General features: G+C 49.8%; 1 protein-coding gene across 3 annotated transcripts; it reads right to left on the bottom strand.

Moving 5' to 3' along the window:
• Positions 1–6,587: 6,587 nt before the first annotated feature.
• ITGA10 (integrin subunit alpha 10) lies at positions 6,588–22,820 on the bottom strand. 3 transcript variants are annotated; one of them, XM_057310319.1, is made up of 30 exons: positions 22,254–22,820; positions 20,578–20,689; positions 20,269–20,378; positions 19,980–20,071; positions 19,634–19,748; positions 18,760–18,887; positions 18,444–18,592; positions 17,649–17,799; positions 17,282–17,447; positions 17,074–17,147; positions 16,688–16,832; positions 16,352–16,500; positions 15,982–16,125; positions 15,642–15,845; positions 15,042–15,172; positions 14,273–14,439; positions 14,038–14,180; positions 13,518–13,631; positions 13,232–13,317; positions 12,936–13,077; positions 12,671–12,760; positions 12,443–12,519; positions 12,246–12,335; positions 11,736–11,814; positions 11,455–11,568; positions 11,115–11,195; positions 10,852–10,965; positions 9,473–9,568; positions 9,059–9,172; positions 6,588–8,761 (listed from the first exon to the last, which is right to left on the bottom strand). In XM_057310319.1, the coding sequence occupies exons 1-30, from the start codon at positions 22,303–22,305 to the stop codon at positions 8,696–8,698; spliced, it is 3,495 nt and encodes a 1,164-aa protein (XP_057166302.1). In that variant the 5' UTR covers positions 22,306–22,820; the 3' UTR covers positions 6,588–8,695. The 3 variants fall into 3 exon arrangements, with proteins under 3 accessions (XP_057166302.1, XP_048076475.1, XP_026344843.2); XM_048220518.2 differs by having other exon boundaries at positions 12,671–12,763; positions 15,642–15,842; positions 22,254–22,818; XM_026489058.4 differs by having other exon boundaries at positions 12,671–12,763; positions 22,254–22,817.
• Positions 22,821–23,149: the final 329 nt, after the last annotated feature.

Raw genomic sequence — 23,149 nt, 5'->3', positions numbered from 1 at the left:
TACTCAATCCCAGGACCCCAAGATCATGACCTGAGCCATAGGAAGATGCTTAACCAGCTGAGCCGCCCAGGTGCCGAACTTCCTGAGATTTAAATGGTAAATGAAGTTTTTGACAAATTAGTCTTGTTTATTTATTACGTTACCCCGGAAGCATTGTCAGACGAATAATGATAAGCCGTAGGTTATGTTTTTTGTGTAAATGCTATAACCGTTCTACAAATTATATGAAATTCCTTTAAGTTTTTTTTTTAATATTTTATTTACTTGAGAGTGACAGAGAGAGCATGAGGTGGGAGGAGAGGGAGAAGGTGAAGCAGACTCCCACTGAGCAGGGATCCCAGGATCTTGAGATCATTACCTGAGCTGAAGGCAGACCCTTAACCACCCAGGCGCACCAAAATTCCTTAAGTTTTAATATGTTTTGGTATAAAGTCATCGCTCAACGTTCTAATAAAGTGTTATGTGTTACAGAAATAACCGATTTCCTTGTGAATTGCATTATAATGAATTCTCATGTCAGATCTTTAACCTTGTCTAATTTTGAGTTTTTTGTCATTTATAGTTCTTGTTCTGATGCTCTTACAGAATGAGTTTTGTCTTCAAGGAGATTCATAAAAAGGACTTTTAACAAATACAGGTTTTTGATATCTTTCAAATCATAAAATTGAACTGGGTAAGAATTTCCAGGACTAAGAGGAAAGCTGCATTCAAACAGAACAAAAATTAATATGGGACTGAATGAATTGAGGAAGATGATTACAGTTTTTGTTCACTCTTATTTGAAACATTGCTGGTTCTCTAATGTTTGCTCTTCCAGATTGATGAAGTTTTCTCTTAAAATATCCATCACTTACAGGAATATGATAAAATATTCTTTTATGAACAAATTGAAGCAATTTTTTCTCCCTACCCAAACCTTCCAGAAATCAGAAACTCTTTAAGTTTTCTTTCTTCCATGGCAATTACAGTCATTTGCATAACTTCAGTAAGAATCTGTTCTCCTTTTAACAGGACACCATTGGAAACATTGGTTATATTACCAAGGCTTGGACTGAAGTGTCATATTTGAGAGAGGCATGCATAGATAGTTTTAAGGAACTAAGGTTGACTTTATGGAGCCAACAGAGCCCTTTGGAAATGTTGGCTTGATACCTTGTTCACAGAGCTCCCGGCAGCCTTAACAGGTGAGTAAAGAATGTCAATTCCTGGGGTGTCTGGGTGGCTCAGTCGGTCAAGCATCTGCCTTTGGCTCAGGTCCTGATCTCAGGGTCCTGGGATCAAGACCTGCATCAGGCTCTCTGCTCAGAGGGGAGTCCGCTCTCCCTCTCACTCTTCCTCTGTGCTCTCTCTCTCTCTCTCTCTAAAATAAATAAAATCTTACACACACACACAAGAATGTCACTTCCTGGCAAGTGCAGGAAGCTCAGGATATTTGGGGGACCTCGAGAAGAGGAACATACCCAAATCTGTAGGTATTGCAGACAAATCTGATGACAACAGTTTGGCTTGGCTCTGGCCTCCAGAGGCTATTAAAAGTTCAATCTAGAAATTCCTTATGAAAAGTTCCAGCAAAGCAAATTAAAAAAAAAAAAAAACAACTGACATGTTTAATCACTATTCTTGCTGAGCTTTTGCAAATACTGAGGCCAAGTTTGTTAAAACCGGGCTGGTTTTACAACCAAATTAGTCTTGATTTGGCTATCTCTGGAAATAAGGGTGAATTTAGAGAGAAAAAATTGCGTTTCAATAACTCATCCTTTTGGATGTTAGATTCTAGTGGGGTTTTTTTTTTGTTTTTTTTTTTAAGATTTTATTTATTTATGTGACAGAGACACAGCCAGCGAGAGAGGGAACACAAGCAGGGAGAGTGGGAGAGGAAGAAGCAGGCTCCCAGCAGAGGAGCCCGATGTGGGACTCGACCCCAGAACGCCGGGATCACGCCCTGAGCCGAAGGCAAACGCTTTAACGACTGCGCCACCAGGAGCCCCCTAGATTCTAGTTTTGATTGTCTTCAAATACTTGTTATTTGCCTAAGCTAGACAGCTTGAGGTAAACTTCAGAGAGATGGCCATAATAGCTCATATATAGACAGTCTTCCTGCTTATTACTCTGTGAGGATAATAGAAGGGACCCCACGAGCATATGATTATTTAAACATCTGGACAATGGGATGGACTCCCCAACAATTGTGTAACTCAGCTGTCACCTTGATCTATTCTATGTAGCTGGGATAACAAAATCACTCCTTAAAAGTCAAAGTGTACCCCACTCCGTGGGGTTAACTATGATCTTGTGGAGATAATGGATGGCCCCACTTTCCCTATAATTGGATTGGAGAATGCACTTGGGGATGCCCTTATCTCCCGGGACAAGTCATCTCCCACTTGCTAGCGATTCCTTGTAATTAGGATATTGTTAAGGCTAGACATTAGGCAAAGAAGACTTCTTAATGGTTTTATCCTTTAGCCATATATGTCCTGGGAGCCACCTCTGTAGATGTAAAAGTACAAGTAGAGGCTTTATCCAAGCATACAGTGGCCACCTTTGACCCAACCCAACATGAAGTCACTCGATACCAGCACATGTAGGGATATTTCTACTACTAAAGAGAACGTTTCTCTGCCTGTGGTAAATGTTACATGGGACTCTCCAGGCCATAAGAAGTCTTTCTCTTATCCTCTAACTATCAAGAAAAAAATTTTTTTAAGATTATTTATTTATTTATTTATTTGAGAGAGAGTGAGAGCAAGAGGGAGAAGCAGACTGCCTGCTGAGCAGAGAGCCCAACACAGGGCTCGACCCCAAGACCCTGAGATCATAAACTGAGCCCAAGGCAGATGCTTAACTGACTGAGTCACCCAGGCACCCCTCAAACTATTAAAATTTTAACTGAATATGCCAACTCACAGATAGGCTTATGACAACAAATTTCCTGAGTATGTAGTCCTTCCTATCAAGACACCCAGGAAAGATTATATCAAGTATGGGATGGACATATATGGCTTACTCCCACAATAGGACAACTTAGCCAAAGGCCGTTTTATGCTGGGAACAGAAAAACCATACCCTTGATTCATGGTCCAATAGTACTTGCCCAATGGGAGGGCTCCCCCACAGAAGCCTGTGACCTTACCATTATCCTACAGGCAACCCATTGGTTTGCTACTGACTAGACAAGGTGACCAGATGTCAGATGGCTAGCACCTACTGGACCATAATGGTTATGTGGGCCAAATCTGTGGCCATGGCTTCCACCAGGCTGGGTTGGAAGATGTACTATAGGTTGTGCCTGGATTCATGGCCATAGCACTAAGACTAGCACCAGTCCAGCTAATCTTCCATATCTAAAACAATGATGGACAAGATCCGTGTTCCATGGGTATGACCATCTGCCATCTATTTTTCTTCCATCAGTAGTTTTAGATGATGTTATATGGCCCTTGATAAGTACACAATTAAGGCCTTAAATGACTCTCAAGATAACACTACATTATTAAACACTAAAGTAACTCTAATGTGTAAAGGAGTTCTACGAAATAGAATGACATTAGATATCTTAGCACCACAAAGAGGAACATGTGCCATTATTAAAGTGGAATGTTGTGTCTGCATTCCAGATTGCAACAAAAATATAACAGGATTACTTACTGATATAAATAACAAAATCTGTGCTCTTAAAGACCCTGCATTGCCTTAAAGGCTTTAATGATTGGTTAAATTCCTGGTCAGGAGGTTGGACTGTGGTTTACCCTAAAGGGTCTTCTTATCACATTTCTTATTTTTATTATAATATGAATCCTAATATGTTGTCTCTTTTGCTTTGTTCTTCTCTATTGTTGAGATCCATGCAAGCAGTTCCTGACTCCTTTGCCCAGCCGATAGGTGACCCTTACTACTCAAAACAAATTCACCTCAGTGTCCCCTCTGGACTCTACAGCAGTGGCCTTCCATAATAGTTACTTGTAGGGACAGATTGTGACCAATTTTGGTCCATAGGTGGGGACATCTCCATGACCCCTGTCAGCTTGAAGAAGTTACAGAAGATGAGCCCTTTTCTTTTCTTTTTTTTTTTTTCAAAGATTTTACTTATTTATTCGACAGAGATAGAGACAGCCAGCGAGAGAGGGAACACAAGCAGGGGGAGTGGGAGAGGAAGAAGCAGGCTCCCAGCGGAGGAGCCTGATGTGGGGCTCGATCCCACAACGCCGGGATCACGCCCTGAGCCGAAGGCAGACGCTTAACTGCTATGCCACCCAGGCGCCCCAGCCCTTTGCTTTTCAACAACTTTAAAGATTTAAGGACTGAAGATTGGTCGGGGGAAATGATGAGGGACAGAAGCAGAAACATGTTCACCCTTAGCCCAGAAGTTTCACATGCGTCGTTTTCATAAGGATCAAATGCGTGCTCGTTGCTACGTTCTTAAAAGGTCTCGGGGCGCCTGGGTGGCACAGCGGTTAAGCGCCTGCCTTCGGCTTAGGGCGTGATCCTGGCGTTATGGGATCGAGCCCCACATCAGGCTCCTCCGCTATGAGCCTGCTTCTTCCTCTCCCACTCCCCCTGCTTGTGTTCCCTCTCTCGCTGGCTGTCTCTATCTCTGTCGAATAAATAAATAAATAAATAAATAAATAAATAAATAAATAAATAAAAGGTCTCATCACCGCCTGTGAATTTCACTGACAGTTAATATTGAACTGAAGGAAAATCACCAGATAAATCGCGCAAAGGGGGTTTTACGAGTAGAAATTCGAAGACGATACTTATGATCTAATACCCCCCCCCATGTCCTCTCCCCCTTGAGCACTAAGCATATAACCGCCAGCTTCATATGGCAAAAGTGCAGCTCTTTCTGCCCACAGGTCCTATCCCCGGGCTACGTACCAAAACTTACTCAGTTGCACCATACAATGTCTCAAAAATTCCTTCTCAGGACGCCTGGCTGGCTCAGCTGGTAGAGCATGTGACTCTTCATCTCAGGGCTGTGAGTTCAAGCCCCATGTTGGGCATGGAGACTACTTAAAAAAAAAAACTTTTTGGGGCGCCTGGGTGGCACAGTGGTTGGGTGTCTGCCTTCAGCTCAGGGCGTGATCCCGGTGTTATGGGATCAAGCCCCACATCAGGCTCCTCCGCTGTGAGCCTGCTTCTTCCTCTCCCACTCCCCCTGCCTGTCTTCCCTCTCTCGCTGGCTGTCTCTATCTCTGTCAAATAAATAAATAAAATCTTTAAAAAAAAAAAAAAAACCTTTTTTTCTTTCTTGACATCTTCTCTTCCCTGTGGCCAGAGCCACCACTCAGAGGCCTACGAGAGCCGAAAGCCTACTTGCTAAAGCTCAGCTCTTCACGTGGTTTGCAAGGCCCAGCAGGAGCCGCAGCTTGCCTTCTCCAGTCCCATCTCTCACCATGGCCACAAACAGCCCAGTGCTCAGGCTCTTCTAATTCACTACAGTTCCCCTCCCCACCGGTGATGAATCCTCTCCGGGATGCCTCCTCTCACACTTGCTGGCCCCTCAAGCCAATTTTTTTTTTTCTGGTAAAGATTTCCCTTACAACCCTGCCAGCCCTACTCAAAAAAGCGTGCCTCTTGTGCGTGACACATTTCCGGTCCTTACTGCTGTGTCGTATAGCAGCCACCTTTGCCATTAGTGGTTTCCATGTTTGTTTTTCCTACGAGACTGGGCTCTTTGATGGTAGGAGTTGTATTTTATATTGTTCTCTTCACCTAGGCACATGTTAGGCACAGACTTAATGTCTGATGAGTGAACGAAAGATGAAGGAGGGAATGAAGAAGCAACAATGAGAAGAAAGGAAGGGACACTCCTGTGTCTGAGGAGAGCCTGTTGTTTCCACAGTGGCTTCTCAAACTGGCTCTGCTTCAAAGGAAGAGGCCTATTGAAGAATAGGTTGGGTTACAGAAAGTCCCACTCTGGAGCTGAAGGATAGAGAAGAGAGGGATCTCTAGGTGGAGGAAAAGATTTCAGATGCTCTTTTAATCACATGGATAAAGAATTAGATGAACCAGTCCTCAGAGAAATCCCTCTCCCGTTCGGTGCTGACTGGGGATAAAGAGGGAAGATCTCTCCACGTCACCAGAAAGACTATGCTCCATAAAGGCTGAGCAAGCGATAGCTTTTGTGAAGTGCACTGTGGGTCCCCACACTCCTCCTGCCACAAATAACTCACCAGCTTGCCACAGAATGCTTGTCTCTGCCTATTGGCCAGACTGGCCACCATTTCTGGAGTTAGGCAACAGAGAGACATGGTCGTATTTCTAAGGCTGTTGTTTCAGTGCACATGTTCCTTGAGGGTACTAGAAGGACATTGGATGTCTAAAAAAAATCAAATAGACTTGACTTCTATCATTAGAACCTTCTGAGTATTGTCTTAGTGGGCATGAGGGCTTATTTCAAAGGGGGTGAGGCATAGGATAAGATTTAGTGGCAGGAGACAACAGCACATAGAGGAAACAAATCTTCGGGACCTGGGTGAAGGGGACGTGGAGCACCTGATTAGGAGAACCACCTGGGGCTTCAATATACCTTCTGACTTAATCCTCACAATACACAGGAAGGCCAATCATTTTATAACAAAATATTTTTAGAACAATAGTTAACCTTTATTGAGTACTCAGTATATGCTCACTTTACTTGAATGATCTCATTTGGTCTTCACAACCCTAGTAAGTTTAAAGACAAGAAAGCCCAGACTTAAAGAAATTACATCTGTCCAAGGTCAAAAAGTGGTATAGCTGAGATTTAAACCCAAATCTGGCTTCATTCTTAACCCCTGTCCCACACAGCCTCTTACTGTTTTCTGAGCCTCAGGGTAGTTATGACTTGCTCAAGGCCACACACCTAATAAACGGCAGACATGGGGTTTCAGTCCAGGCCTATGTGCTTGCCAAACCTACATGTTTTGTACGCTGTAGTCACTTAAATAGGTGAGGGTTGCAGGAGGCTAGAAGACATCTCCAGTGGGAGAGTCACAGAAAACATTTTGAATGTCTTATAACTTTGCCTTCCAGACACTCAACTGTATAAGGTTGTGGGGTCCAAGAATCTCCCTCTCACCATCCTTGAGCAGTCCATATCCTAGGGACTCAAAGAGAGCCAGGAGTCATTTGACACTGAACCTTATTTGTTCTGACCATCTGATATGCTGTCCACTTTGCTAGGAAACAGAGACAATGTCCTGCAAAAGACCAGAGACATGCCAAGGTAAACACTGTGGCCAGGCCTCAAGAACAGCCCTGGAGAACAAGTTCTGTGGCTGCTGGTCAACTGCCCGGTCAGGTCTCCTCTCTTCTCAGCATGAAACTCGTGCAGATTCTTCAAACGGTCATCAGAGCCGCACCTTGGAGACCAGTAACAAACTTTGGTATCCAAAGTCTTGATTACAAAGAAATATAAGTTACCCAGTTGTTGGTGAGAATCTAATTCTCCTACTGGCCATGACCACAAAATGGGAGGAGAGGGGGTGAGGTGACCCAGAGATAGGAACTGGGACTTTCCAGTAAATTATCAGGCAAGGGCTGGCAAACTGATTCCACCAGAGAAGCCTTACCAGGAACGACTGCTGTTGCCCCAGAAACATTTTCCTAGGAGCTATTTGTGCCACACCACCAATGCTAAGCAAGCAAGGGCTTGCTCCCCAGAGACCTCCTGCTACCCACTTTGGCTTCTTCATCAAGGCAGACCTGACTAGTTTAGAGCCCATGGAGCTGCTGCTTCCCAAAGCCGGGGAAAGGGATTCCCACCATCAAGAAGAAATCATCTCCCTTCTCTCTAGCTTCTTTAAGGTGGCCCCAAGGAGGGCTCATGAGTGTGTGAGGCCGGAGAGAGGAGAAAACACCACCCAGGTTATCCCACTCTCTCCACTGGCCGAGACCAAACCCAGGCGACGCTTCTCTGCTATTCCAGCTCTAGCCACCCGGGGGCCCCTGGCTCCAGAGAATCGGGTCGCCGGTCCTGGCTTTGCTCCCAGGGAAGGCCACAAGTTGGGAAACCCACGCCCGGCAGGCCTGGGGCAGCTCGCTTTCACAGGCACCTGAGGGCGGGCTAGGGCACGAAGTCTCAGGTTTCAGGGGGATGGCAGTTGCCCGTCTAAGGGCTTCTCTGTTCCTTGGAATTGTACAGAATGTCTCTTGTGGCTTTTCCTCCTCCCTCCTTTTTTCCTGTTGACTCTCCCCATCCGGCTCTCTGAATCACCAGACTCCACAGGAAAGCAGCAGATGTTGACTTTACTTTTCGAAGCCAACGTCAGCTCCCTTCTGTGGAGTGGGGAGCAGGCAGGAAGGTGAGAGGCAGGGAATGGAGGAAGACAGCCCTCATCCTTTCCAAATTTGAGGGAGGATGTAGGGGGCATCTAAAAGGAGTCAGGGAACCTAAGCAAAAAATTCTTGATTCCTGGGGATAAGGAAAAAGGGGCCCCAAACCAAGGCCCCGGTGTTGGCGGTGGAGGCAGATCATGAGAAGGGAAGCACAGGGGGAGAGTGTTTCTGGTTTGGTGCCAGCCCTTCTCGTCTGAGGTAAGGCCTCATCTCTTGCCAGCAGCATCCTCATGACTCAAAAGTCAAGTCAGGCTGCAGGTCTGGGGAGACAGTCTAGAGGCTCTTCTTGTCCATCTGAGCCCCCAAACCTCGGCTCTTACGCAAGTCTTTTGGAAAAGCTGCCAAGAGGACTTTCTAGGGCTTTATTCTACATTCATTGCTCCAATTTCTCTTCTCTTTTTTCTTCCTCGGGGATTTTCTTTCGGGAGAAGAAGCCAAGCTGTAGAGGAAGAGATAAGAGTCATCACCAAATGTCCTGCCTGGGGACCTTGCCAGCAGCCCTCAGACATATCTGAAATCTTCACTTTTGTTCTGCTTCCAAAAATGAGATTCTAGTTTATTTTATTCGGCTTAGTTTAATTCTACCAACATTTGTAGAGTATAGTGAAAGAGACCCGGGCAGGACACCCACAGCCTGCTTGGCTGCCCAGCAGAAATCCACTTCTCCCTGCTATGATCAAGGAGCCCTCAACCCATGGGCGTCATGCCCCATACGTCCCTCCGAAGCAGCGCTTACCTTCCAAAGCCAGAAGACAAGGAGAGCGAGCAGGAGCAGCCCTCCCAGGACACTGCCGATGAGGGTCCACAGGGAGATGAGGACAGGGCGGGTCTGAATCACCTCCAGCAGGCTCTGTATGGGGGGACAGCTGTTTGGTGCTTGTACCCTTTCTCCCAGCTAGCCTCACCTCACGTTATAGGGGTGCAGTAGAAGCCTCAAAATGGAAGAATAAAAAGAAAGCAACTGAGGCAGGAACAAAGGCAATGGGACCCCCGCATCCTGATTTATCACTTCTGACTCCCCAGCTGCTGCCTAATGAGGGTGTCTCTGTTCTAAAAAAACAAAACAAAACAAAACAAAAAACCCAGGTGCCCTTGCCCCATTTTCACCCTCACTCTTTCCATGGCTCTCACACTCAGGCTCCAGTCCCACCTCACTCCAACGAGAGGCTTCCGTCAGCCGTAGGACACTGCCCTCCTTAGCTCCCAGCTCAAAGGTGCTGACCACTGTCAGAGACTTGAATTTGGCCTGGGGAACAAGTGGATGGGAAGACATTGAAAATGGGCCATCATCAGGTGGTGTGGTCTTAGAACCCCAACAGCACAGATGAAGCTGGTAGGCACAACTTCCAGAATCTTCCGGACCAGAGAAAAGGCTAGAGATCAATGGAGAAAGAGAGGAAGGGTAATAGAGGGAAAGCCTCTGGCCCTTCATATGTGCTGTTTGCTCTACCCGGTATTATTTAACTCCCCTTTCTTTGGCTAACCCCTACCCTTCCTTCAGGCTGAAGTTTAGACGTCACCCCTCCAGGAATTAGGGAAGTGTTTCCTCCTAACCCCCACCACCCTGGATTAAGATAATATTCTGTTTACCTCTCTGTCTTTCACCACTGGACTAGAAGATCCTTGAGGTCAAGAGCTGTGTCTTAAAAACAAATGTGTCTCCAGTACCTAGGGCCTAGCACAGTGCCAAGTATACACTGGTTTCTCAATAAAGCCTTATTGAAAAAATACACAAATGAATGAAAAAAGTATACCGAAGACAGACAAAGAGAGAAACAGACTTAGAGAAGGATGGTGTTTCAGACTTGACTTTCCCATAAAATATGCCTACATCCCAGGGATCTTGTGCTCTTCAAAGTAAATCACCCCTAGTAGTTGTTATAGCTGTTATAATTAATAGCTGTTATAATTAAGATGTTGTTTCCCTGCTCAGAAACTCACACTGACTCTGACTGCCCATCACATTGAGCTCAATTTCATCTCCCTAGCTTTCGAGAACTTTCATGACCTAGATCCCTTTCAGCTATGCAATCTTGCTTCCCATTACCGTCCTATCATGCATGTAATATCAACTATTTATTCATTCATTTACGAGAAATGTACTGAGTCACTATAATGAGTTAGGCATGGTGCTAAGTGTTGGGGATAGTCTCCTCAGTGTCTACCTAACACAGGTCCCTTTATAGAGTAGGCACTTGATAGATTATTAATTGGCTGAATCTAGGTATCCTATAAATGTGCAGTATTGATATAGCACCAAGGGATGATAAACAGAGGAAAATACAAGGATAACAACTAGCTTTAATGAAACCATCTCATTATTCATTTATTCTATACAACCCCGTGAAGTAGGGTATTATCTTCCCCACTTTAGAGATGAAGAGAAAGAATCAGAGAGACAGTGAATAACTTGCTCAAGGTCCAACAGCTTATACAGGGTAACGCTGGAACTTGAACGTGAGTCTGTTCCAAAAACTATGCTGAAGTTCCAGGTAGGAGTGGAAGAGGAGAGTAGAAGAAAAGATTTACCCTCCGGAAAAATTCATTGTGAACCAGCCTCAGCAGTCCCACAGAGACCTCGGTCCCCTTTGCCAGTCGCCCAAGGTGGCACCTCACGACCTGACAGCGAGTGTTACTCCCATTCTGCCAGAAGAGAGAGACAGATCAGGATCTGGGGGTGGAAAAACCGCCCCTCCCCACTCCAGGTTCTATCCCCTGTCCCAAGCCTCCAAAGTCTCCCGCTCCCCGCTGCATTCCCACTCTGGACATCTTCACCTTCTTGTGACTCATACCAGTCTGTTTGTGTGCTGAAACTCCTCCGGGTGCACAGGGGACCCCGGGGGCTCGGTCAGATTCTGTACTGTGCAGCTTGCCTAGAGGGAGATGCAGCTTGAGCGACCCTCTCGAAGGGGAGAGGCCAGCCTCTCCAGGCCGAGCACGAGTGCGCTACCCACGCACGCTCTGTGGTCCTTCCCCGGGCCGTCCCTTTTGTTCTCCCCAGAGAAGCCACATGGGTAAAAGAAAGGTCTCCCAGAGGGAGGAGCCCTGAGAGCAGTGACCTGCAGATAGGGGACTGGGCCAGTTCAACAGATCAAGGTGGCAGGGTTCCATCCATCCTTAGCCCAAACTCACATTGTTAGTGATGACTTGAGACAACGACAGGAAGTAATTGCCCCCATGGGCTACAGCTGGAAGGAGGGCAGAGATGATGAGGCCACTGACCACATAGCAGCCAAGGTTCTGAACCTAAGAGGAGGATTGGGAATGGGAAGAAGTGGGAGACAGAAGATCCTTCCTCATCTGTTCCCCTTTACCCTCGATGCCACTGGAAATCTAAGAGACACTTGCCCCCTCCTTTGCCCAGGACTCCTCCCCCTCCTCCTGTTCATGCCAAGGCCCCTCCAGCTTCTCACCCTAAGAGTGGTTTTGAATTCGGGACCCACTGGGAGGGTCCCGTATGGGTGAACCTCATAGCGGTGCAGAGTGGACTCACTGCGTGGACACCAAGTCAGGAAGTACATGGTCACAGCCGTGACACAGACACAGGGGCATATGATCAGCACACAGACATGGATTCAGGGAAGGCAGAGCCAGCACATGGATAAAGAGATGGGGGTACATAAAGAAGATCGACATGGGACATGACGTAGACTCGTTACAAGCTTTAAGGTCACATCCCACACCCCTCACCCCAGCTTCAATCCCCGGGGCCTCTAGCAAAGCCCTATGCCTAGAACACACAGGTATACCCATACCTAGGAAAGTAAGGTACTCAAAAGGTTCAACTCGAGTGGGATTGAGGGCAAAAAGTTGGAGCAGCCCCAAGGGTTTGGGGGAAACACCAAAACACATGGAAGGAAAGGGAGGAAACAGAGTATGAGCCTGGGGTCAGAACAGGGTCCTAGTGGGGAGCTGAGCCATACCTGGAGAATAGGAGGTGGGGCTCGTATTGAATGTAGGCTGAGGTCTGGGCTGTGTTATCTTGAAGGGTCCCATTTCTCTCCAGGCTATCGCTGTAGGGTCAGGGGGAGAGGCTCACATCCCGGCCCCCCTCTCAGACACCCCTTCCCCGACAAGACCCAACAGGAGAGGCCTGGGAGGAAGTTCCCGTTGTTCTCACCTGGTGGCAGTCAGCCTCACAAGGACCTGGCTCAGGAGGGAAGAGCAGCTAAACTCAAACTCCAGCAGGAACGTCACCTGGGGTCATATGGGGTCATGGTGTATTCCTCTTCATGAGGCCAGCAGGGCAACAGGAGCCCTTGTGTATCTCCTTCCCTAAACTCCCAGACCCCCAGGTTCCAGCCCCTGCCCTCTCAGAGCCGCTCTCTCATTCCGGGCCCCCACTCACCTTGGCTCCGGTCTGAAAGACAGGGTGCCCCACACTGCAAAGCCGGACATGAGGGGAAGGGGCGGAGCATTCCACCTTCACTGGGCTGTCCTTCTAAGAGCAGAGGAGTGGGGGTGGGGGCTGGAGCTGAGGCTGCAAGTGCTCTCCTGCCCGCAGCCTCCAAGCACTGAGCCTCCCTCTTGAGCCCTTCACAGCCGAGGCCAATACCTCAGTCTTCTTCCTCCTCCTGCCCTGACTGCTCCCAAACCTCCCCCACCCCAGTCACCTGAGGCATGAAACTGGCCAGGTGGAGGTTTCTAGAGAAGCTGAGACTCAGGCTAGTGTTGTAGGCATTTTCCTTCCTGTTCTCCAGAGTTGCTGACACCAACACTTTCTGCCGACCTCCTCGAACTACGAACGGGTCCTTCCTAGGAGTGGTGGATAAAGGAGAGCCCAGGAGTTGAAAAGCGCCTAAAGCATCACTTCTGCTTTCCTGGGCAAGAAACAACCCTCCAGCTCCCTTCAAGTTCCTTCCGGTCTGTCTCAGGTCACCCTGGTTTGGCCAGTTCATGTCTGTCCCACCTGGAGCCTTTGATGTCCATATTAGCTCGAAGCACCAGGTCAGTGACACATTCATTGTCAGGGCCACAATCCTTCGAGAAGGGGACCTAGAGTGGAAAGAAGGGGCTGAGGCCTGATAGGAAGGCAAGGAGAAAGGAATGGAATCAGGGGAAAAGTGGAAAGAGAAGAGCGGACGCCCAGGTCAGATTTTGCTGTGATATCAGGTGTCCACCCTCCATGTCTCTCGAATTCACTGAGAAGGGCAGTGTTGAGGCCCAGGGGCAGGGCAGGGCTTGGCACCGCTAACCAGCTTTCGTATGGAGGTGGGAGAGGCCTCATCCAGCACAGGCCCTGGCTTCGTGGTGTTGTCCAATGCAAAGGTCACAGTCAAGGCCAGTGGCCGGAGGTAATCTGAGGTGTCCTGAGGAAAACCAGAGTCAAGGATCACGGGGAGCCTGGATTAGGGGTACAGCCCAGGCCCCTGGCAGAATGGGATGATTACAGTGATCACGTGCTGAACTCCTTCGATGTGCTGGGTACTGTCCTAAGGTTTTGTCAATAGCACCACATTGAGTTCTAACACAACTCCCACGGTGGGGCTGTTAGCAGCATCTCCTCCTGTCAGGCAAGGAACCTGAGGTGTGCAGTTGTGTGACTAGCCCGGGTTCACAGTCAGGGGCTAGATCAGCCTGCCTCCAGACGCTGAACTTCCCCGCTTTCCCGCCCTCGGCCTGGGCTTTTTGGCCAATCCAGCAGGAATGCCTCCTCCACTCAGCCTTCCCCTCGCTCCCAGGCCCTGACACAAAGCCCTCACTGCCCCTGCTCACCAGCACATGGAAGCGCAGCTGCTCACAAGTGACATTCCCCACGCTGAGCCGGAGCCTCCGAGGGGACAGCCTCTGGCCAGAGCCATCAAACGCAGCACGTGCCCCCGCCGTCCACTCATCCAGGGATGCTGTAAACCGCAAATCTGGATGGGGCAGGCAGGAGCGAGGGTGAAGAGAGGTCCAGAGACCAAGGCAGGCGGGGTTGAGAGGTGCTTAGGACGCTCTGGTCACTCACAGAATCGGCGATCCCAGCGGCCAGGAGTGCGCGAGGTCACTTGGAAGCAAAGGGCTGCAGAAAGGCAGGCTGCCTCCTGGCCTCGCCGGCTGCAGTCCTTCTGAACCACACTGATGGCTGGCGGGCTCACCTCCAGTGAGGGGGCCAGGTGGACAATGGGCCGGGAGCTGGGAGCAGGGCGGTAAAGAAATTCTAGCAGTAAGAGGAAAGCCCTTTGAAAAAGGCAGTCCACAGTGTTGGCCTCCCAAAGGCCAGAGGCAAGAACCAGGGGCTAGATGTACACGTGTCGCCCTCCCCGGAACCTTCCTGCAGAAAGATAACAGCTGACACTGGAGAAGTACTTGCCCTGTGCTAGGCACCGCGTCAAGATCTTTACCCCATTGAGACAGCAAACCCTCACAGCAAGCCTATGAGGTAGGCGCTGTTATTCCCATTTTAAAGACGAGGAAATGGAGGAACAGAGCGAGTTGGTCAAGAAATCCAAATCTAGGGCGTCTAGGTGGCTCAGTCAGTTACGCGTCTGCCTTCGGCTCAGGTCATGATCCCAGGGTCCTGGGATCGAGTCCTGCATGGGGCTCCCCGCTCAGCAGGGAACCTGCTCTTCCTTCTCCCTTGCCCCTCCCCCGGCTTGTGTTCTCTCTTGCTCACACTCTCTCTCAAATAAATAAAATCTTAAAAAAAAATCCATATCTAAGTCTGTGACTCCCAAGCCCTTGCTTTTAACAGCTACACCATACTGTCCACCGCCTCCTGAGATGGGACGGCTCACCTGAGCAGGACGGCTGCCCCCTGGGCGCCCACAGCCACGTCTACCAGGTCATCTCCATCCAGGTCCAGCCGGCCGTCCACACTCCGGCCAAAGTAGCTGAGGGCCTGTGGCATGGAGATGGCAGCAATCCTCTGAGAGGAAGAGAGGGGAGAGTGAGCAGAGACGCTTACGCCTGGTGACCCAGACCACCCGCCCGGCACACATGCAAGAAGGAATAAGAGAATAAGAAGAGGGGCGCCTGGGTGGCTCAGTTGGTTAAGCCCTGCATCGGGCTCCCTGCTCAGCGAGGAGACTGCTTCTCCCTCTGCCTCTCCCCTCTGGCTTGTACACTTTCTCTCTCTCTCTCAAATAAATAAAATCTTTAAAAAAAAAGAGAGAGAGAGAAAGAGAATAGGAAGGAATAAGAGAAGCTAGCCTGGGTTCAGGAGTCCCTAGGACAGCAACCTGTATCCTACCTTACCACCTCACCTTTTTGACCACTGATAAAAGAGCACTTGTCCGGTTTGGGTCTCAAGGTCAGGGAAACATTGACGAACAAGGAGTGCAGCCCCCTTCTCCTTCTGCCCACCCACGCCCCTGCTTGATCTGGACACTCCTGACCTGGGCGGGCCGGGGCCTGAGTCCACTCTGGGTGCCATGATATAGGTACAGGGCTCCATGATGTCCATCCTCCAGGGGCGCCCCCACAGCCACGTCAGCAAAACCGTCTTGGTTCAGATCAGGAAGGGCACCCATGGCAAAGCCAAACCGAGCATCCTGGGGGGGTTCTGGCTGAAGTGTCCCCTGGAGTGTCAGCAAGGCCTGCTGGTGGAGGGAGACGACAGAAGATGCTGACCTGGCAATCCCAACCTCTCAGCCAGCCCGTGAAGGGATGCGCCTTCCCTCCCTTCCTCCCTCTGCCCTCCACAGACAGGTTCAAGGGGATCCCAGCAAGTCTCACCTGACCCACCAGATACACATAAACACGTCCTGTCTCCTTGTTCTGGGGCCCCAGGAACATGGGGGCAGCCACAAGTAAGACATCGGTTGTTCCATCCCCGTCCGTATCCAACGGACAGAGTTCACTGCCGAAGTAGGAGCCGATCTGGGGAGTGGTGGGGAGCGGGGACCCCAGAGAAAAAGACAAGGTGGTTGTGGACAAGTGAGATGTATCCGCCAGCCTGCCGGTCTGGCCCTCACACCCCTGACACACTCTGCCAACCACAATTCAACAGACTTCTCAGGCTCCTCTCTTGGCCCTTCCCTTTCTTCCCCCACAGCCCGAAGGTCCCTCAGGATCCAAGGGTCCCACCCTCCTGTGGATGCCCTACCTGCTCCCCCTGGAGGCTCTGGGCAACCCTCACAGCCCCATCTTTCTTAAGCTGGAAGGCGATGACCTTTCCTCTATGTCTAAACCGAGGAGCCCCTGAGAGAAAGAGGCGGCGTCCACCCCGCAAAAGCATGGAGGAAACAGAATAACCTAGAAGTGGGCAGGGAATCAGGGGTAAAAGGGGAAAAAGATGCGGTCAGAGGAGGAGGGTTTCCTAGAGGCACAGGAGGAGGTCCCGAGGAAAAGTAGCAGATCAGTGAGAAACTGCTCTCATACCCCCCACTGATGAAACACTTCTTCCTCACCCCCTCATCCCCGGCAGCCCTCTGCTACTCACCCAAGTAGGCTGCGTGGTTCTGCAAAGCAGGGGGGAACTCATCTTCCAGGGCTGTCCGTGGGGGGAAAAGGCGGTGACCTTCTTCAAGCCATAACACGGAGCCCCCCCAGTCATAGGCCCCCACCATTCCAAAGAGAATCCCATCCTGTTTGGCAGAAAGAGATGGGGTCACTTGAAAAGACAAGAGGAAATGAGGAGGAAAAACGCCAGGAGTGAGAAGGTCACTAAGAATGTGCTGGGGTCAGTTGGAAAGGCATGGCAAGGTCAGCGTGGACACTGGTTAAAGGAGGAATCTAGAAGAGCCCTGGGTTGAAGTTGCCTGAGGCTCAGGTTGGGAGGAGTCAGATGTTAAGAGGGGTCACAGAGGAGTCAGAATTCCGTCCAACCTTCAGCCGATGAGTAGAGAAACCAATCTGAGACATTTCCAGCCCAAAAGAGCTTTCATTTTCTCCATGGGACCCTTGAGCAAGCGAAAATATCAAGGCAGTATCAGGGAAGACATTTCCTTTGACTTACTGAACTCATCACAGAACCCCACCTACACCCGGAACCCCCTGTTCTCCCTGTCCCCCATTTCTCTAGGGTGGGCGTTACCCTCGAGGCCAAAGATCCGGTCTCCTAGTGCGTCCACAATGTCAGTCAGCGCAGCTTCATCTGTGACGTTGAAGAAGAATCTCTCATCTGGGTCACTGGCAATCGTCCTGATTTCCCGCAGGAAAGACGTGGGGTCTCGCTGCCGCCGGAGGTAGTGGCCAAGGACCTGGGGTCAGGAGAGCCAGGTGGGGTCAGTTAGCTATGCGGAGCGAGGTGCTCGAGCTGGCACAGAACACAGCCAACTAACGTGAAGGAAGGGAAATGTGGCCGATCTCTGGAACGCGGTTAATGCCCATTTTCTTCAAATTCCCAGTCCTCAGTGTCACCATCGCCCCTCCGTCCTGCCAGATCCAGAGGAGATTCTCACCGCGATCCCATAGCGGGTCACTCTTCCAGCCTCACAGGCCTTTAGGGCGGCAGGAAGCTCCTCGCCGTCATGCGACTCTCCGTCAGTGACAACCACCAGCAGCCTGGCAGCCTCTGGCCGGCCCCCACGGGACAGACTGAATCCTTCTGTGCTGAGAAGAGAGAGAAAGGCGTGAGGTATGATCTCGCGTACACACACACACACACACACACCCCGCCGTCGGCAGTTCCCCAAGGTCAGTCCATCTCCTTGACAGTGTGTGGCGTGGAGGCTGGCACACAGTAAGGGCTAAAATGTCTGAGGGTCAACAAGCATAGAGAGCACATGTCCTCCATGCAAGTAACTCAACAATCCATTCGCTCATAGATTCATTCAGCAAATACTGCATTGGAGAGAGGACACGTACTCAGAGAATTGTAAAATCAAGGAGAGTGGTCAGGACAGGGGAGTCTTCCCAGAGATGAGTTCTGAATCACATTTGGCAAGTGGGCTAGGACACGAGGAGTGGAGCACCTGAAGGCCAAGATCAAAGTGAGAGTGCAGGGATAGAGAAAGTGCCGTCTACAGAGACAAATAAATCAGAAACATGGAAAGACACAGACATAGACACTTGGAAGAATGCGACGAGAAGGGCGTGCAATGACAGCCAGCTTGGCCTTCCCCACCCGCCCGTGTGCGCACAAAGGAGAGCACGCCAGACACCTTGGGATGGATGTACTGTACTCCAGACCCTTCCCTGACCCTTCTAGGCCCTCCTCACTCTGGCCTCCCAGGCTCCCCTTCCCAATGCCTCACCAGGCCACCAGGATTGCTTGGGCAGTCTTTGTTTCTCGTCCCTCTCGCCGACTCAAGTTCCTCGCTGCCCTCACCACTTCTTCCTTGGTTCGGAAATCTCCCAGGGACCACTCGTGCACGGGGCTCTCCCCATACTGTACCAGTCCCACCTGAGAACAAAGTGTGCAGCCACATGGAATGCGTGTACTGAGGGAGAAGATAGCATGTGAGGGCAGGGGGAGGGGCATTTGGATACTACTGAAGATACTACCTACATTCTTCTCCCGTCCCCGCCGGTCTCTCCCCCTCCAAGCCCACCCATACTGCTTTCTCTTACCTGTATCTGCTCCGGGTCAATAAACAGTCTCCCTACCAGTCTTCGTAGGAAAGTCTGAACTTCAGACCAGGGGTAGATGCTATTGGAGCCATCCAAGACAATGACAACATCCATGTAGGTGGGACAGCCTAGGAGGAGGGGGATGCTGGTGAGGAACAGAGGGTAGAAGGATATTGGGCATGGGGACAACAAGGGAAGAGGTTACAGGAGGGTACATTCCATCCAAACACATTTTAGGCACTTCTGAACATGCAGGGAAGGTAGTATGCCAGGCCCTGGGTCAATGTAGAAATGACTAAAAGAGGAGATGGGCATGCATACAATTTGCAAGAAGAAGAAAGAGAAGGAGGAGAAGAGGGAGAAGAAGAGGAAGAAGAAGGAGACAAAGGGAGGAGGAGGAGGAATTAGTGCTAGGGAGAAACAGAGCATCGCTGTGTGCTGTAGGACAGCAGAGGGTCAGTTCTGATGGTAGGGAATCAAAGGGGGCGGCAACAGAAGATGTTTAAGGAGAAGAGAATATAAGAAAAGCATTTGCATGGGGAACACTTTAAATAAAAGGACAGGGAGGTATAAAAATAGATGACAAAGAGGAGAATGGGGAGGGAAATGCCATGGCCAAGGCACAGTGCGTGGAGGGATACAGTGAGAGATGAGTTTTTCAAGTTGGTTAGATCAGTTCATGGAGTCTTGATGCCCTGGCAAAGAGTCTGAATTCTAATCTGTTAGGAAACATGGAACCTTTGCAGGCACATTAGGTAACAATGAGGAAAGCTATGCAGGCCCCCTGCCCAGCATCATACCCTGGTGCCCCATCTTTTTCCCACCCTGCACCCGGTTCTGGGGACTGAGTCCTCAGGCCCTTCTTCTGGCTCACGTTGTGCGGTGGGTGCCAGGCTTCCCTGGGGCCGGAATGAAGCGTCTACACGGGCACATATCCCAGAACTGAAGACAGAGGAGCCACAAGCACGAGACCAGAGAGGGGCACAAGCCTGGGGAGGGGTGCGGGAAGTTTTACCTCCCGGGTTTGGGAGCACGCTCTCAGCACTGGCCCCTAGTCCAAGGAGGCACTGAAGCCACTCCCTGGGATCCCCCCCTTGCTTTCTAGGGGTTTAAACTTCTTGACCTTGACCCCTCCACATAGACCAATGTCCCTTACCATACTGCTCTTTTCTCTGCCAAAATCCTTCAGAGACCCCGCCACCACCCTGTCCTTGGCTCACCATGAATCCCCCATCATTGTCTGTCTCTAGTAGAGACATTCCCAGGTGCATATTCATAGCAGGATGAGATGAATTTCCCAGTGGATAGTCACCTGGTTGGAAGGGGGTGGAAGAGAATGAGATCATGGGGTCACACATGACGTTCTTGAATTTAGGGTGATTTGGAAAGCGGATGAGATCAGGATCAAGTCAAACGCAAGGGAGTATGTGGGATATGCGGGTGAAGGTGAGGTGGCTACCAGCATATCAGGTTAGGGGTTAGGAGTGGAAGAGTGAGGCATCTTCTTACCCAAGTGGCCTTTGGCACACGGAGCACTGTGGGAGCCCCCTACAGGGCAGCGATAAACGTCCCCCCTTCTGTCACCTGAAGGCCCATCCCAGGGGGCACCCACCAGCATCCTGGGAGGAGGACATTAGTATAAGCTTCGTGTGAACATGACCTCTGAGATAGGCCAGAGGGAAAATGCATGGGGGTAGCAAGTCCTGAAACCCAGCCACTTCCAAAAGACCAGATTCATTTAGATTCCCATCTGTCTTGCCTCCCCTTTAAGAGCTCTACCACAGGCCCAATCCCATGGCCCTCTGGTTTCCTCCTCACCATCGACGTCCACCCCCGACATGTTGTAAGACACTATATCCGAATTCAGCCTCAGGTGGCCCTGGGAACAGGCGTGGGCGGTGCACATCCAGGTTAAAGGGGGAGCACAGACCTGGGGGGCAGAGTCATAAGGATAGAAGGAAGCAGTCAGAGAGGCTAATGAATGCCCCGAGAGGTACAATCAGAGAGGAAGCACTAAGGGAACATTCTGATCTCAGGCTATCTCCCTGTTTCTTACTCATGTACTCAGAGCTCCAAGCAAGGATGATCTCCTTCCTGTGTTTGGGTCCAGAAGTCTAACCTGTGGCCATCTGCCATACCAGTGTGCAGCTGTATTTCCATTCCCACCCCTGAAATCTCATTCACAGACACGTCTGGAAGGGTCAGGTTCCTCTTTTCCACATCATTCCTCCTACACATCCTCCCCCAGAGCTGCAAGAGTCAAAGAGGGAGAGGGCCTGTCTGCAGCCCAGAACGACAGTTCCTTCCAGATTCTCCCCAAACGCAAGACCTCAGGGAGGGCAAGAGGAGGCTAGTGAGTAATGGTCTCTCCTCTGTCTCTTCATGACTCCCAGTGTCAGGGTCACACTCTCAATCTCTTTCTCCACTGTCTAGGTCCCTGCATGATTCCAGCCCTGAAACCTCAGTGGTAATTAACTGGGTGGGGCCACTTGCCTGCCCACACACATGGTTTGCCAACCATCGTTACCAAGGGTCCCACCACCCCAAAGTTTCCCACAACCCGCTTCTTTTCTAACTCATCCACCCTCCCAACTGTCCCCTACTTACCTGCCTTTCTTCCTTAACTTTCAGCCCACTCTAAAGTCATCCCGTACTCTTATCCTGGCTGATTCTTGCCCCCCCCCGTCAACCCCAATCCCTTTAAAACCAGAGCCAGTATGGGGTACCTGGCTGGCTCAGTCAGTAGAGCATGCTATTCTTGACCTCAGGGTCGTTAGTTTAAGCCCCATGTTGGGCATAGAATTTACTTAAAAGTAAAATTAAATTTAAAAAATGTAAAGAAATCAGAGCTGGTATTTTAGGAAACAAAGATTACAGGGCACTGGTGAGGAAAAATTCCAAGCCTCTGGTCCCTCCTATGGTTCTTCCCTGTCTTGCTCTCTTCTTTCAAGCAACCCCTTTTCAGGCCACCCCCACCCCCCCACCACCAATGGCTATAAGCTCTGCCTCAAGCCACGTTCCTTTTCAGAAAGGTGTTTCCTATGTGAGCCTTTTTGCATCCAGGAAACTGGCAGGGCTGTATGACCAGCAGCTGTAGCTCATTGGTTAGATAAACTGAGTTCTCACCACACAGTTAGTTATGCCTCGGGCTCCAGAGACCACTAAGGGTAGAAGGAAGCTGGGAGGATAATAGGAATCAGACTAGCCACGTGGAAGGTCACATCATATTTCTTTTTGGTCCACTCACTCCTCCAGGGCTTAGGATAAAGATTTTAGATAATGGGACACAAATCTGACCCAAGGCCCTGCCAGTCTCAATCCCGAAGCACTCGTATGTGTGGGCATAAGAATGAAAACATGCACACTCACGACACACAGAATCAATGTTAACTTCTCACCCTAACTCCCAAAGATTTTAACCCTAAAGGTCCCAATGCCAAACAACCCATACACTTTCCCTCCCCCCTAGGAACCAAGAAATTAACCTCCCTCACCTGTCAGGACCATCACGGGCAAGAGCAGGTGAGGGATGAGGGGGAGTTCCATGCCTGCTTGTTCTCTGTCCGCGTGAGAAGTCCTGTGCCTCTGTCCCTCTCCTTTTCTGTTTTCTTTACTTTCCCTCCCATCCTGCCCCCTCCCACTGGCAGCTAAAAATAAAATGGGAGGAGTGATGGTGGGAACTCCCGGGGAGTCCCAGACCAAGGAAAGGAGGCCTGAGCGATCTTAGCCTAGTTCTCTGCCCTGGTGCTGCCCCCTGGAGGCATCATCTCAGCATCCAAAGAACACAAGTCTCGACTTCTGCAGTTTCTTTCTCTTCCTTTCTTTCTATCCTTTGTTGTTGCCAAGCAGTTAATGCTTTCCTCAGGTTTGGAATAGATGGTAGGCGTGGGAGACAGAGACTTTTTACTACTTAACCTTATTTATCTCCCCCTGGGATATGGAAAACGAAGGAACTGGTGACAGTGATATCATTTCCCCTCCCACCCAGGAGAGTCCCAACATGTGAACACAGCCAGCCCACAAACCAAACCTTGCCAGTCTCACTTCACTTAGTTCTGTCTGTTACTCAGCATGTGCTGCCTTGTGGCATTATAGCTTTTGGAGGGACTAGAAACTACGAACTGGTACGGGGTGTGGGTTGTGGAACCAGTGTAATTACTTTAATATTAGACCCCATCTTCTTAACTAGACTATAAACTTCGAAAGTTGGGGCCATGGAGCTTCTTAGATTTTTGTATCTCTACCTCGTAGTAGTATGCCCTGCATAGTGTAGGTGTTTAACAGAAGTCTGTGGGTGATGATACTAGTGGCTAATCCCATGGAAAACCCAAACCGCAGTAACAGGAATTAGAGACCTCAGATGACCAGAACACATGGGACCAGACCAAAC

This window comes from Ursus arctos, unplaced genomic scaffold, assembly GCF_023065955.2.
Source record: "Ursus arctos isolate Adak ecotype North America unplaced genomic scaffold, UrsArc2.0 scaffold_12, whole genome shotgun sequence".
Taxonomy (NCBI): domain Eukaryota; kingdom Metazoa; phylum Chordata; class Mammalia; order Carnivora; family Ursidae; genus Ursus; species Ursus arctos.
This window is presented reverse-complemented; position numbering and strand designations above follow the sequence as displayed.

Coding starts and splice junctions, on each gene's coding strand:
- ITGA10 (XM_026489058.4), bottom strand. CDS start 22,305: ATGGAACTCCCCCTCATCCCTCACCTGCTCTTGCCCGTGATGGTCCTG. Junction 20,379..20,577: donor GTCGGGGGTGGACGTCGATG/GTGAGGAGGAAA, acceptor TCCTCCTCCCAG/GATGCTGGTGGGTGCCCCCT. Junction 13,632..14,037: donor AGCTGCGCTTCCATGTGCTG/GTGAGCAGGGGC, acceptor GGTTTTCCTCAG/GACACCTCAGATTACCTCCG.